General features: G+C 35.6%; 1 protein-coding gene across 3 annotated transcripts; it reads right to left on the bottom strand.

Moving 5' to 3' along the window:
• Nucleotides 1–2,089: 2,089 nt before the first annotated feature.
• LOC145096904 (S-adenosyl-L-methionine-dependent methyltransferases superfamily protein) lies at nucleotides 2,090–5,802 on the bottom strand. 3 transcript variants are annotated; one of them, XM_079034284.1, is made up of 11 exons: nucleotides 5,663–5,802; nucleotides 5,444–5,555; nucleotides 5,261–5,312; nucleotides 5,125–5,164; nucleotides 4,948–5,033; nucleotides 3,816–4,449; nucleotides 3,131–3,353; nucleotides 2,739–2,874; nucleotides 2,581–2,675; nucleotides 2,369–2,492; nucleotides 2,090–2,295 (listed from the first exon to the last, which is right to left on the bottom strand). In XM_079034284.1, the coding sequence occupies exons 2-11, from the start codon at nucleotides 5,533–5,535 to the stop codon at nucleotides 2,227–2,229; spliced, it is 1,551 nt and encodes a 516-aa protein (XP_078890410.1). In that variant the 5' UTR covers nucleotides 5,536–5,555; nucleotides 5,663–5,802; the 3' UTR covers nucleotides 2,090–2,226. The 3 variants fall into 3 exon arrangements, with proteins under 3 accessions (XP_078890410.1, XP_078890413.1, XP_078890411.1); XM_079034287.1 differs by having other exon boundaries at nucleotides 2,739–2,871; XM_079034285.1 differs by having other exon boundaries at nucleotides 5,635–5,764.
• Nucleotides 5,803–14,004: the final 8,202 nt, after the last annotated feature.

Genomic DNA, 14,004 nt, shown 5'->3' with positions numbered 1-14,004 from the left:
TATCATTTTTACTTTTGATATGCGTGTTCAAGCATATGGCCCAGTAAATATAAAAACATATTATTTGTAGTTTTATACCTCTCATTTTATTCATATGATAGAAATTAAATTAACTTATAACATAAAAATTTCCCACAATTGTTTAGTTCTTTGAATAAATGACATAATAAATCTCCCCTCTCTATGACCAACGGTATCTCCCATTTATAAATCTGTCAGTAATCTTGCAAAATAAATTTCAGTTTTCAACAAATAAATTCTAGGAAACTCCTCTTTAAGAGTAACATGATCAATCCAAACCCCATTGCAAATGTTGGTTGAACATTTGATTTTGAAAGAATTTAAACTTCCAATACAAAAACGAATCTCACCTTAGCACCTAAAAATTTATCTCACTTCACCCAATTTTGTTCGTTTTTCATCGATTTCTTTTCCCTAAAAAAATTTTACAATCTACTTCACACAGATTCCATCGATTTAATCATTTTATCCACCGTTTTAAAAATAGACATATAACTTATAAAATGATCAAAGTTTCATTTTTTATTAGTTACTTACAATTTAAGACGTATAAAATAACTTTTTAGTTTTTATAGTAATATTGTAATTTAATTATAATTTTATTAAACCTCAATAAATACAAGACGACAAGGAGTTCTGTGGGATATACAAAGTTCGCCCAAAGAAAAAAAAATTAAAAAATTCGGCACATGTGTATGTAATTTCTCATTTATGTTTAATAGTTCATAACTATTTTGTAATTTCTCATTTAGTAAGGGAAATTGCTTCCATAATTCTTGATCAGTGTTTTTATTTAGAATGATGACGCATACGGTAATGTATGTATCCTTTTGGCCTTGAGAAAGAAAATCAATAATGAAGTATTGGTTAGTATGGCCAGGAAATCCTACACAATTGGAGTGAGGTAGATGACAATTGATCCATATTATTGTCCATTGTGCATTCATAAGACGATTTGTCGATATTAGCAGAGACTTCAATATAATTTATATGAATAAGCTAGTTAGTCTTTATTTGTTGATTGTTTGGTCGTATGATTCGTTCTTATGACTTGTATTGCATGTTGGCGGAATAGTGTAGGACTAAGTCTGACGGATCGGCATGAGATCATGAGTCTTTTGGCGTTGACGAAACAGAATGAGATTGTGAGTCTAATGGATCAACATGAGGTTGTGAGTCTGATGGGCCATCATGAGGTCGTGAGTCTTCAGGCGTTGATAGAACAATGTGAGACTGTGAATCGGCGTTGATAGAACAATGTGAGACTGTGAATCTGGAGAACGGTGTGAGGTCGTGAGCCATTAGGTGGTATGTATTGTATGTGTATTGAAATATGGTGTATACTAGAGAACTAAGTTTTATGTTTACGTTGTTATGTTAAATGGTTTTCAGGTTGTTCAGGTGTGTAAGGGAATGGCACGACGTGATTGTACATTCACATCGGTATTATATTACTGTTTTGAGACTTCCGCTGGTTTTTATGACTTTGGGCGAAGCATAGGGGTAAAATTGGGATATGTAATTTGGATTAATTGGTTATCTTTTCCTTTCTCTTGTTTGTAATTTGTTTCGCTTGTTTCTGTTTTGCTCCGCCTTGCGTCTTGCTAGGTGTGAGTGTTCTTTTCTAATGCATTGGCTGTTTCCAAAAAAAAAAAAAAAAAAGACTAATATGATTTTACTAAATATATTTGATCTTTTAAATATTGTAAACCTTTATGTATTTTTTATCATTACAAGTTTAAGATCTAAGATCTGTAGTTTTGTAATTATTTCTATAGTTTTTGCAATTCTACCTTGCTTCTTATTAGTGCTCTAAAAATATATCTTAATGTTCCAAAAATAAATAAATAAAATCTACGTTTTATTTTTGATGATGAGAAAAAGCCTTCTGTTAGATTGTTTTCAAAATCAATCAAAAGATAACATCCAAACTTCAATTTATTTGTATAAATCTAATTTTAGCTTTTAGATGATTTGACCCATAATAATTTCATTGAATTTTTTTAGACTAATATCTTTCCATCAATAATTAATAGTATTCATTTTGAAATTAGTAGACTGTGTGACCTTTGGTTAGCAAACATAAAACCTTCCATCTCTATTGAATATTTATAATCCAATGCTTGTATATTGAATATTCATAATCAGATAAAAATACCAACACATGTTTAAATTTTCATATACAAAATCTACAACATTTAAATATCACAATGATGGATCCGTGAAGTAGGCAGTAATAGCCTTCAAGTTGCCATTTAAAAAGTTCTTTTCAACCTAAAAAATCAATCATATACAATTGTTATCACTACATATATATTCATTCAATCATATACAAAAGTAAAGTTACCTCAAGTTTCCATGGAGGATTAACAGAAAGTGACAGCTCAGCTAGTTGATTGATGTCAACATTTCTTGGAAGAAACATAACGATTCTTGGAGCTATTTGTTTCGCCACATTGAAGAGAAATTGTCTAAAATAAGTCAACAAAAGTACATTAGTATTTCAATTTTGAAGCATTTAAATATAAAATAAAAAAGCAAAATAGCTAGAAGTGAAACCCGTTATGTGGCTTGAGCATAGTGATGATGTCAAAGTTTCTTGCTTTAGCATAGTGGGGCCCACCCCAGGGTGGAGACAAGAACACAGTGTCTGCCTATAATTTAAAAGGTTAGATGCAAAAAAAAAAAAAAGGAATGTAAATATTACACTTTGGTACCTTTAAGTTTTGGGCTAAAATGAAAGAGTCGCCTGTTATAAATTCTATAAGATGTTTGACTCCATAAATGGATGCATTATGTTGAGCATACTCGATCTTCTTTGGATCAATATCAATTGCAATAGTGTGGGTGCTGCTGAAATGAAGTAAAACTCAAGAAATGTTATTAAATTTTTATAGAAATTAATTATATAGCGTTTCACTTTATTTTTTTTTATTGGATCATAAACTTATCGAACTAATTAAAATATAATGAATCATAAAATATATGTTTTTAGAAAAGAATAGTAAAATGAAAGTAGGATACAATAATAAACAGATGAATGAAAGTACATTGCTATTTATGGAAAGGGTATAAAGATTTTTTAGAAACCGAGTAAAATTGAACTTACTTTGATGCAAATCGGATGGCATTCCCACCAACTCCAGTAAAACAATCAACAATGATTCCATTCCGACATCGGAATGCGTGATGCCGTGCTATGCATTCCGGAGTTGCAGAAAACCAACCTTCTTCATCCATTTTTATTCCCTCGTCGTATTTGGAAAAAAGCAAGTATCTTTGACACCAATATTTGCTAATAATTGGATCCATTGACACCTCAAATTCAACCTCTGTGGAAAAAAAAATAAAGTGCTAAATGCAAGAAATAACTACATTTCTTTCCATTTGTTTGTGTATTATAAATGAAAGAAAGCAAGAAACCCTCTTTTTTTGCTGAAAAAAACCCCTCAACCTTCTAACTGTTTCCAAATAAACACTCAAGTTTTTTAGTTTTTCTTGAAAAAGCCCTCACATTTTACAAAGTTTTTCTTCGGAAAAAAAATGACTAAAAGGGTCAGATGGGAAAAAAAATGAAGAACAAAAAAATGCAAGGTGTTTTTTCAAGAAAAAACTAAAGTAGAGGTTTAATCCGGAAAAGACACAAAATATAAGGTCTATTATGAGATTAACTCTTCTTTCTATTACAATACTTTCAGTTTATTTCTTATTATTGCCTATAAAGGTGTGGCATTTTTGTCATTTTGTCACCTTAATCAGGTTTAAAAGTCAATTACATGCTTAGTAAAAGAAACCTTTATTGACAACAGATGATTTCTTGTGTGCCTTTGTTCGTTTCACTTTCTTTTTTCTTTTGTAAACAACATCATCAGCTTCAGTATACAATTTCTTTGGTGTGAGATGCATATTTCCATCATCTTCTTTGCTACTCAAAAGTTCATTTAATTTATCATCAGAAAGAGTAGTTGAAAGCCTACAATCATGTTGCAATACACCTGAATTTTCCTCTTTGATATCATTTTTAATAGCATCAGCTTCATCATCTATTTTAAACACCATCTCTTTCAACTCATTTAACACATAAACAGAATCTAAGTATGCCATTTCTGGAGGTTGTTCCCATGTTGACTCATGTGTTCTACTATTGTAATAGTAGTTTCTTTCATAAAACTCATCCCAATATATCATCCAATCTCCAGATTCATCATTTCTTCCACTATCAATTGTATCATCAATCATTTCATCTTTTGGATTCTCCCTTTTGTCATCAACAATCATATCACTAGAAGTTCCACCATTAACATGTTCTGGAGTAGCTTCCATTTGCATGTCATCTTTTAAAGAAGCTTCATCTCTAGTTTCTTCATGTGTATGCAAAACTTTCTTGTTGACATACTTTCTATTTCCTCTGACCTTTCCATTTCTCTTCTGGAAAACCGAATTAAGAATCATTGTAAATAAAGGAAACAGTAGTTAGTTTGTAATAAGTAATAAACATTCCTACATGGATATAAAGTGAGAACTATGAAGTATGAACCCCTTAACTTATTGATTAACCTTGTATCATTTCAACAAGCTAACTAATTACAGATAAAAGAAAAATACATACATCATGAAACAAAATTTAGCAAATAAAGATTGCCAAGATAGCAAAATCAGTGTGTGTGTGTGTGTGTGACAACTAACAAGTCTCTTCACCTCAAGTTGAAAAAATTTGGTTAACCTTTTCACCTTTGTGATTTGAATATGGTTATGAATGCCTCCAAGTTAAGGAAATGTGATTGCAATGTCTCCTAGATAGTGTCCAATAGCCACCAGACAAAATTGCAACAAAGGAAACAACAAATCATTCTAAAAAAACATGAATTGATGATTGATTTAACCACAAAGAAACAAAAAGAATCATGCAAAAAAGATATACCTTACCTCCTTGTTTGTGCAGAAGGAAAGAGGAAGCCCTAGTTCATTCATCTGCCTAGACAATTCAGTCTCAACAGATACAGAACTACTTTCTGAAACACACAACAAGATATAATCATGAAATTGCATTTTTGTTAGAACATAACAAGCATAAAATATCCCAACATTGTATCAAATCAGAACCTGTCTTGCTTGAGCTAATGGCTTCATCCATGGCTGTTTCCTGCATGACAAAAGTGTTAAGTTCAATCAACTTCCATATTCAAGAACTATCGACCTTACTAAGAAATGGAGGGATTAAATGAAGAAACAAACTTACTTTACATTCTAGATAAGTTGAATCATATGGCATCCCGGTATAAAGATCGACCCTGTAACAACACAGATAACAATTAGGCATAAATATCGACATAACCAAGTTTCCACCATGTATTGGAAATATGAAATTAGAAATACCCTTTTCACATCCATCAAATTCTTTAGGTAAAACACTAAATCATACCAAAAGTGGATTTCGGTGAGCTTAAGGAGGGATCCAAGTGCTATAATTGCTGGAGAGTCTTCAAGTTCGCCTTTATGATCGCCGTCTGCCATAAGTTGGAGAATTGGGTGTTCTGTATGAAGTAATCGATGTTATACAAAGAAGAAAAGAAAAAAGGGGGATGATATACAGGGAGATATATGACATGTTACTTGTTATTGGAAGTGAGGGAGATTTTACCGAATCTGGTTTGGTCTGAACTGTGAAGTGCGAACCCTTTTTTCGCCTCGTCGTTTTTATGTTCCAACTAAAACCTCAATAAAACCCTACGGCCTCTGCACCACGTTGGATGCAGATACATGGTCATTATTATTTTAAAGCATAAGAAATTAGAGCAAGTTAAACAAACGGCAAATATGGTTTGGGATAATCGTTATAATTTTTTTTTTTTTTTTTTTTTTTTTTTTTTTTTTAATTTGCATAATCCTCAAAAGATGTTTTTTGTGGTGCATTTGGTCTTTCTCCGGTAGAAATTGAGTAAACTAATCTTTCTAAACCAATTTATTTATAAAAATATATATATATTTTTTTAGAAATGATATTTTTCTTCGGAATGTCTTATTCCAAAGTATTTATTATTGTTTCGAAGTTGTTAATGGTTGGTAGGAATTATGTCTGGAATCTGACACCCAGTGCATTCCAGACTGAAAAAGTGTAGTCCGGAATGGTCTTAGATTCCAAAGTGTTTTTCCAGAGAGTTAAAATTAGGGTATTTGTGTGTATTGTTCCATATATTTAACATATTTATTTATGTGTTTGATACTTTCCTTACACCTTCCAGAATGAGTATATATACAAGATTTTTTCGAGTGTCAATTTCTAGTGGAAGGCAATGGCAGCGTATCAAGGGATCTACGCAATATATTTCTCCAGACTATACATGTTTTGGTGTAGATATAAGCAATGATATCAACTCCGTTTGGTTAATTACGTTGGTTGCTTCACTAACCAAATATGTTTATCTTTTCAATGTTCTACATTAAATGTAGTTATGTAGATTCTTGACAGTAGTGATGTCGGATATTTTCTTAATTTTGTTACTAGTATGTCTCCCAACAAAATATAATTGTTTGTTGTTAATAATGTTATGGAAAGTGGTATTCATCGATTTGTCAAGGAAAATCATTCAGATGGAAATAGGTCTTTTGGTGTTGTGTCACACCCCCGAACCAAACGGTGGGAACGTCCAGGGGCTTGTGTGTGACTTCATCTTGAAATATCATTACAGTGAATATAAATTAAACATAACATCATCATCACCATGCATAATATAATACAACCTCCATTGTTTACATCAAGTACAATCTTTTAAATTTCATGACCAAAACTGTCACAACTAGGAATTCTAATGCTTTTGTAAACATTAACAATGACGACATTTGTGACTAAAACTTGAAAACATGCATGATGTTTATTCAATGACAACAAAATTCCATCAAACACTCTATGCAAACACTTCAAATGGTCAACAAAACATTGGAAACCCTAAAAATCCCGATTTAAGTCCATTATAGACTAGGATTTCCTTATTGGGCCTAATGGACCAATAAGCTTCTAAATTAACTATTTTGGGCTTAGAACTCTTAAATGGGCTCTAATTGGACCCATTTTCACGAAACTTAACATTTTGGGCCATAATGGGCTTAAAATGGATTTAGTTTACCTTCAATGGGCCTCGTTGGGCCATAACAAATCTAATTAGCCCTAATGGGCCATAAACCCATTCTTTTATTCTTTTTTAGCAGTGAACTATCTTAAAGGCCCAATGGGCTTCATGTTTTCGAAACAAGAACAAGAATGGGCCAAACTAATTCACTTCTCTTTTCCTTAAACCCATTCTCGACCATATATATGTTGGATAAGGTGTCTAAGTCCATAACTATTTCTGGTATGTACTTGACCCGACCCGGCATGGTCCATTTGGGTTGCATGGCACCATGCAATTGGATAGACTAAATGAGAGAAATAACATTTGGAGATTATTAATATATTATAAGTTCTAATATATTAATAATACTATTTGATTAGTTTGATCAATAATTAATTAAGTGGTCAAAAGAGAACTAGTTAAATATATGGGTTGATTATGTAAATCATCTATATCTTGTATAGTGGGCTAAGAGGCTCCATGGATTATCAAGTTGGGTTCTACCCATAGGATGCTCCATGGATGCTCCATGGGAGTTACAAACCCATGGGTCATGGAAATGAAGAGTCATGACACATTAGGGTTTACATGGTGTAACCCTAGATGTGTCAACACTATATAAGGATCCCATTCTACACCAAAATCGGCTACACTATAGAAACAAGAGGGCTTGGCCGATTTCAAGAAGTGTGTGTTCTCTCATAAGTTTTTCCAAGAGCATTTGGTGTTGTGTGAAGCATTTGAGGCATCACATTTGGGGTGCTAGGCTCACAAGGTTTCAAGGAACACAAGCAACAACAAGGTAAGTTATTCTATCTATTATTCAAGTTAAAATTGTTCCCCATGTATGCTAGATAGGAATATAACCTTGGAATTCAACTTTGCATGATAATTAGACAAACATAGATCCAAGGTTATTAGGGTTGCATGTACACTTAGGAAGTGTTAGAATGCTCAAAACCCATCAGTGGTACAGAGTGCAGAATTTCGACTTCAGTTGCTGGAAATGGATTTGAAACATTACCCTAAATTGTTTTGGTACTTGAAAACTTGTTTTAGAAGGTGTAATGTCTTTTCTAACTCATTTACAACAACTAGTTATCAAAATTACAAAGATTAAATGTGATTTTGATTCTTGAAGGTGTTCATGTTCATATTCATATTCTTGTTCTTATGATGTTTAGATGATCATAGGAATTATTTGTAACCTATGTGGTAGTTTAATTCTTGATCATAATGTGTTTTAATGGAATCCATAACTTGTCCTCAAGTTATGGAAAACCAAAAGTCTCTTGGATTAAAAACCATTAAAAGAACACAAGAGTTAGGAAAAATGAAAAGTCCTCATTTCATTACTCTATTAAACTCATAAGTTACAAGAAATAAAAGTTTTGAAAGTTTACAAAACTTGCCCTCAAGTTTTGGAACAAGTAAAGTTAAGTTAAAACTTTAGTTCCAACCCCTAGAATTTTAAAAGTTAAAATTCAACCCTTATACTTATATTATTATGATTTAATAATTATATATATATATATATATATATATATATATATATATATATATATATATATATATAAGAACAAAGTCGTCTTACTGCTAGTACGCCTCATTCACGAAGCCGGTCTATAAGGTGGGTATAAGGTTGTTGCCTATAAAATGGTGACTTAATGGGTGTCCACTCTCACCCACCGCTTGCTTGACCGGTGGAGGGTCGTTAGCCGAACGGGTAAGACAAGGACTTACAAATTCTCATTCAAAGTATGATGAATATTATAAAGTAACTAAATGTTTTATTAAATTCCCAATCTTAGTTACTTTAGGAAAAATGTGAATAAGGTGCTATTCCATGAAATTACACTTTACACTTTGATTAAGTCGTTGGTGGAGCGTGTGTGGTTAACCGGCACACTAACTTGGACTTAACAAGGTAGGTAAAGGGTGACTTAGGGTTTATTATAGTATCGATGGAGCGTGTGTGGCTTACCGGCACATCGATTGAGTGATAAACTTTAAGGGTACCAAGTGATTTGCATGGTTACTTCACACCTCGTTTTGTGATCCTCGGTATCCCAGTCACAAAACTTGGAGGGCACACTCGAGATTGAAACATGCCTTTGAAAAGTTCATTGAATCTCAAAGAATCTAGGAATTTCTAAGAACCATTCAAAAAACCTAATACTAAAATATTGCGGTTTTCGTGGTGGAAATTGGTGAATCGTCATTCACCTACCTTTCAAATATGATATAGCTTAGATTACGGCATACCTCTTCTAAGTTATATTATATTGTGATTGGATCCTAGCCTTAATATTACATTTGGGTGTTTTATTAAGGACTCTCTTATATCTAAACTAATCTTGTTCTCTTTTCTTCAGATGTCTTTCAACAATGCTTCTGGCTCTAATCCTAATGGCTCCTTTACCCTTATGAACTTGTGTAGGAAAGTCACCTTTGATGGATCCAACTTCAATGAGTGGATCAGAAACATCAGAATGATTACCCGCTACGAGGACAAAGAATATGTCCTTGACAAGGAGCTTAAGGAGATTGATGAGACCACTGCAACTCCTCAGGAGATCGCTGACTTTCGGGCACATGAAAGGGATGCTACGAAAGTGGCTTGCATCATGATGGCCACGATGACAGCGGAACTCCAAAAGTCTTATGAGGATTTCTACCCTTATGAAATGCACCAAGATTTGATGGAAAGATACCATCAAAGTGCAAGACAAGAGAGGTATGAAATCATCTGCTCCATGATAACAACCATGATGAAGGACGGGGAATCCGTCACGAGCCACATGCAGAAAATGCAAAGGTATGTGGATCGTTTGCTGAAGCTCAATGTGAACTTCCCGGAGGATCTTGCAATAGATATCATTTTGCACTCCTTACCATCGTGCTATGATCAATTCCGCATGACATATCACATGAACAAGGAAGAAGTCACCCTCAGCAAACTTCAGAGACTTCTCAAGACCGCAGAAACAGGTCTTAAAGGGAAGTCGGTTGGTATCACTCCTACTCCAAACTCAACTCCGGTTTTGGCAATCGGGAAAAGTCGAGGGAGGAAGAGAAAGAGATCTTCGAAGGGTACCAAGGCTCGGACCCTTGATGGATCTTCTTCAAGTGGAACCAAGAAAGGTTTCATTACTCCTTCTTCTGACCCAAAAGAGGCTGAATGCTTCTATTGCCATGAAAAGGCTCATTGGAAGCGGAACTGCCCAAAGTACCAGCAGGATGTGAAGGATGGGAAAGTCAAACCCAACCATGCAGGTATTTACACTATCATTTCTAATAACTCACCCCATTCTAATTCTTGGGTCCTTGATACCGGTTGTGGTATTCATATTTGTTGTGACTTGCAGGGACTAAGAAGAAGTGAGGATGTGGATCAAGGAAGAATAAACTTGATCATGGGGAATAGGAAAGCTTCACCTGTCACCAAGATTGGAGTTTATACTTTATCGCTAAGTAGTGGGTTTAGTTTAGATTTGAATAAATGTTGTTACTCGCCAGGAATGGCAAGAAATATTATTTCCTTTCATGCTTTGTACAAACAAGGGTTTACCTTTTCGTTTAATAATGAAGTTGGTTCTATTGATGCTTTCTTTAATAATGTTCTTTATTTTAAAGCATTACCTTGTGATGGTGTGTATGAAGTTGTGTCTGTTGTAGATAACTTAGGAAATAATGTTTTGTGTATTGATTCTACTACTAATAATAACTTGGATAAAGCATCATTATGGCATTGTCGCCTTGGACATATAAGCAAGAAACGCATAGGCCAACTCCAAAAGGATGGAGTCTTGGAGTCGTTTGACCTTAAGTCAGATGATAGTTGCGAATCATGCTTACTTGGAAAAATGACAAAGTCACCCTTCACAGGCTCGTGTGAAAGGGGTGAAGGTTTGTTGGACCTTATACACACGGATGTGTGTGGACCATTCAAACATGCCACAAGGGATGCTAATCGTTATTATTTGAATTTTACTGATGATTACAGTAGATATGGATATGTCTACTTGATCAAGCATAAGTCAGAGACTTTCGAAAGGTTTAAGGAATTTAAACAGGAAGTCGAGAATCAATTGGGCAGGAACATTAAGATGCTTCGATCCGATCGAGGAGGTGAGTATCTTAGTTCAGAGTTCCTCGACTATCTTAGGGAATGTGGGATTGTCTCACAATTGACACCTCCCAGGACACCACAGTTGAATGGTGTGGCTGAGAGGCGTAATCGAACCTTGTTAGATATGGTTCGTTCCATGATGAGTCGAGCTACGCTACCAATCTCATTCTGGGGGTATGCCTTAGAGACTGCCGCCCATATCCTTAATCTAGTCCCTACAAAGAAAGTTGCCAAAACTCCTCACGAGATGTGGACTGGTAAAGTACCTAAACTAGACCACATCAAGATTTGGGGTTGCGAGGCTTTCGTGAGACGCGAGACTCATGATAAGCTCGAACCTCGAAGCGAGAGGTGTATTTTCATCGGTTACCCACAACAATCCTTTGGTTACCTCTTCTACAGACCTAGTGACAATGTGGTCTTTGTAGCAAGAAGAGGAGTCTTTCGAGAAAGAGAGTTTATAAGCCAAGGAGACAGTGGGAGGCAAATTGATCTTGAAGAAATTCAAGAATCAAGTGGTGAAGGAACTTCAAACTCTAGCCCTCAACTTGAGGAGGAAACTCCTGTTGAGCCAATTGACAAATCTGTACCTCTGAGGCGTTCCACGAGAGTTAGGAGTGCACCTGAGCATTACTATGGATTCCATATTACTGCAGAAGGTGAGACACTTATTAGTGATGGGACACTAGTAAGTCAAGATGACCCTAACAGCTACGAGGAAGCCATGGCAGGCCCCGAGTCTGCTAAATGGAAAGAGGCTATGGATAGCGAGATACAATCCATGTATGACAATCAAGTTTGGAACTTGGTTGAAAATGTACCAGGTCGTAAGACAGTAGGGTGCAAATGGGTCTTCAAGAAGAAGACCGACATGGATGGTAAAGTACACACTTATAAGGCTAGACTGGTTGCAAAGGGCTTCTCTCAAATTCCTGGAGTGGATTATGATGAGACCTTTTCTCCGGTAGCCAAGATTAAGTCTATTCGGGTTCTGTTAGCCGTAGCTGCATTTCATGACTATGAAATATGGCAGATGGATGTCAAAACTGCTTTCCTTAATGGAAAGTTGGCTGAAGATGTTTAAATGAGTCAGCCAGAAGGTTTTGTCAGCAGCAAGTACCCTAATAGAGTATGTAAGCTTGAGAAATCCATCTATGGATTGAAACAGGCACCTCGCAGATGGAATCTTTGCTTTGATGAGAAGGTCAAGGAATTTGGCTTTACTAGGAGTGAAGATGAATCTTGTGTGTATGTCAAGGCTAGTGGGAGTATAGTTAGCTTTTTGGTATTGTATGTGGATGACATACTACTCATAGGAAACGACATTCCAACCCTGCAGGAAGTAAAGTCCTGGCTTGGGAAGTGTTTCGCTATGAAGGACCTTGGTGAAGTTGCCTATATTTTAGGGATAAGGATCTTGAGAGATCAGAGTAAAAGACTAATTGGACTTAGTCAGAGTACCTACTTGGATAAGGTACTGAAGAGATTCCGCATGCAGGATTCCAAGAAAGGAGAGTTACCCATCCAGAGTAACACCAGATTGAGTAAGACACAAAGCCCTAGTACTGAGGCTGAGATAGCAGAAATGAGTCGAACACCTTATGCTTCGGCTGTAGGATCGATCATGTATGCTATGACGTGTACTCGACCCGATGTAGCCTTTGCCTTGAGCATGGTTAGCAGGTATCAGGCGAACCCTGGCAAGGCACACTGGACTGCGGTAAAGAATATCCTCAAGTACCTACGGAGGACTAAGGACTGGGTCCTTACCCTCGGTGGGAGTGATGACTTGAGAGTAGTAGGGTATAGTGATGCTAGCTTCCAGACTGATAGGGATAACTTCCGCTCTCAGTCAGGCTGGGTCTTTACCCTAAACGGAGGAGCAATTTCTTGGAAGAGTTCCAAGCAAGAGACAGTGGCAGATTCTACTTGTGAATCAGAGTATATTGCAGCTAGCGAGGCAGCAAAGGAGGTGATATGGCTGAAGAACTTCATTGGAGACCTTGGAGTTGTACCAGCTATTAAAGAGCCAATGGAAATTTTCTGCGATAGTGAAAGTGTTGTTGCCTTAGCCAAGGAACCAAGGGATCACGGGAGATCCAGGCACATCGACAGAAAATACCATTTCATCAGACATCGGATCGAAGAAGGACTCCTCGTGGCAAAGAGGGTATCATCAGATGAGAATCCGGCAGATCCCCTCACAAAGGGACTGACTCGGGTTAAGCATCTTCAGCATGATCGGAGCATAGGGCTGAAGGATGATATTAGATTTAGTAGTTAGATAACCTCGAAATTTGTAAAGTGTAATTGACATTTGATGATGAATAAAAATTGTTTTATTTTTTAGTAAGGTGTTGCTGTCTCTTGTCGATCGTTTACTATATTTCTTTTGCATGTTTTGACTTCCAGAATAATCTTTGTTTGGTATAACATATTATTCAAACCTCCACAGTCAGTCATATGTCGGAAGTAGGTATGAATCAAGACTGTCATGTTTGGTTGTAGAGGTCTTGGACAAGGCTACAGCAATCATGAGTGCTCATAAGTTCTAAGCATTGGACTCAACCCACGCTCACTGGAATCACTTCATGGAATTCTATCTCGAGTGATCGTGAGACGGTAATATCGTATAAGTCTTCAAACCTAGAGATATGATTTGTTACTTACAAGTTGGTTATGCATTGATTGTACGAAAACGCATTGGTAACTCGATGTTATAAATCGTACTCTTGTGTGTAA

This window comes from Lactuca serriola, chromosome 4, assembly GCF_051521515.1.
Source record: "Lactuca serriola cultivar US96UC23 chromosome 4, Lser_US96UC23_V15, whole genome shotgun sequence".
Taxonomy (NCBI): Eukaryota; Viridiplantae; Streptophyta; class Magnoliopsida; order Asterales; family Asteraceae; genus Lactuca; species Lactuca serriola.
This window is presented reverse-complemented; position numbering and strand designations above follow the sequence as displayed.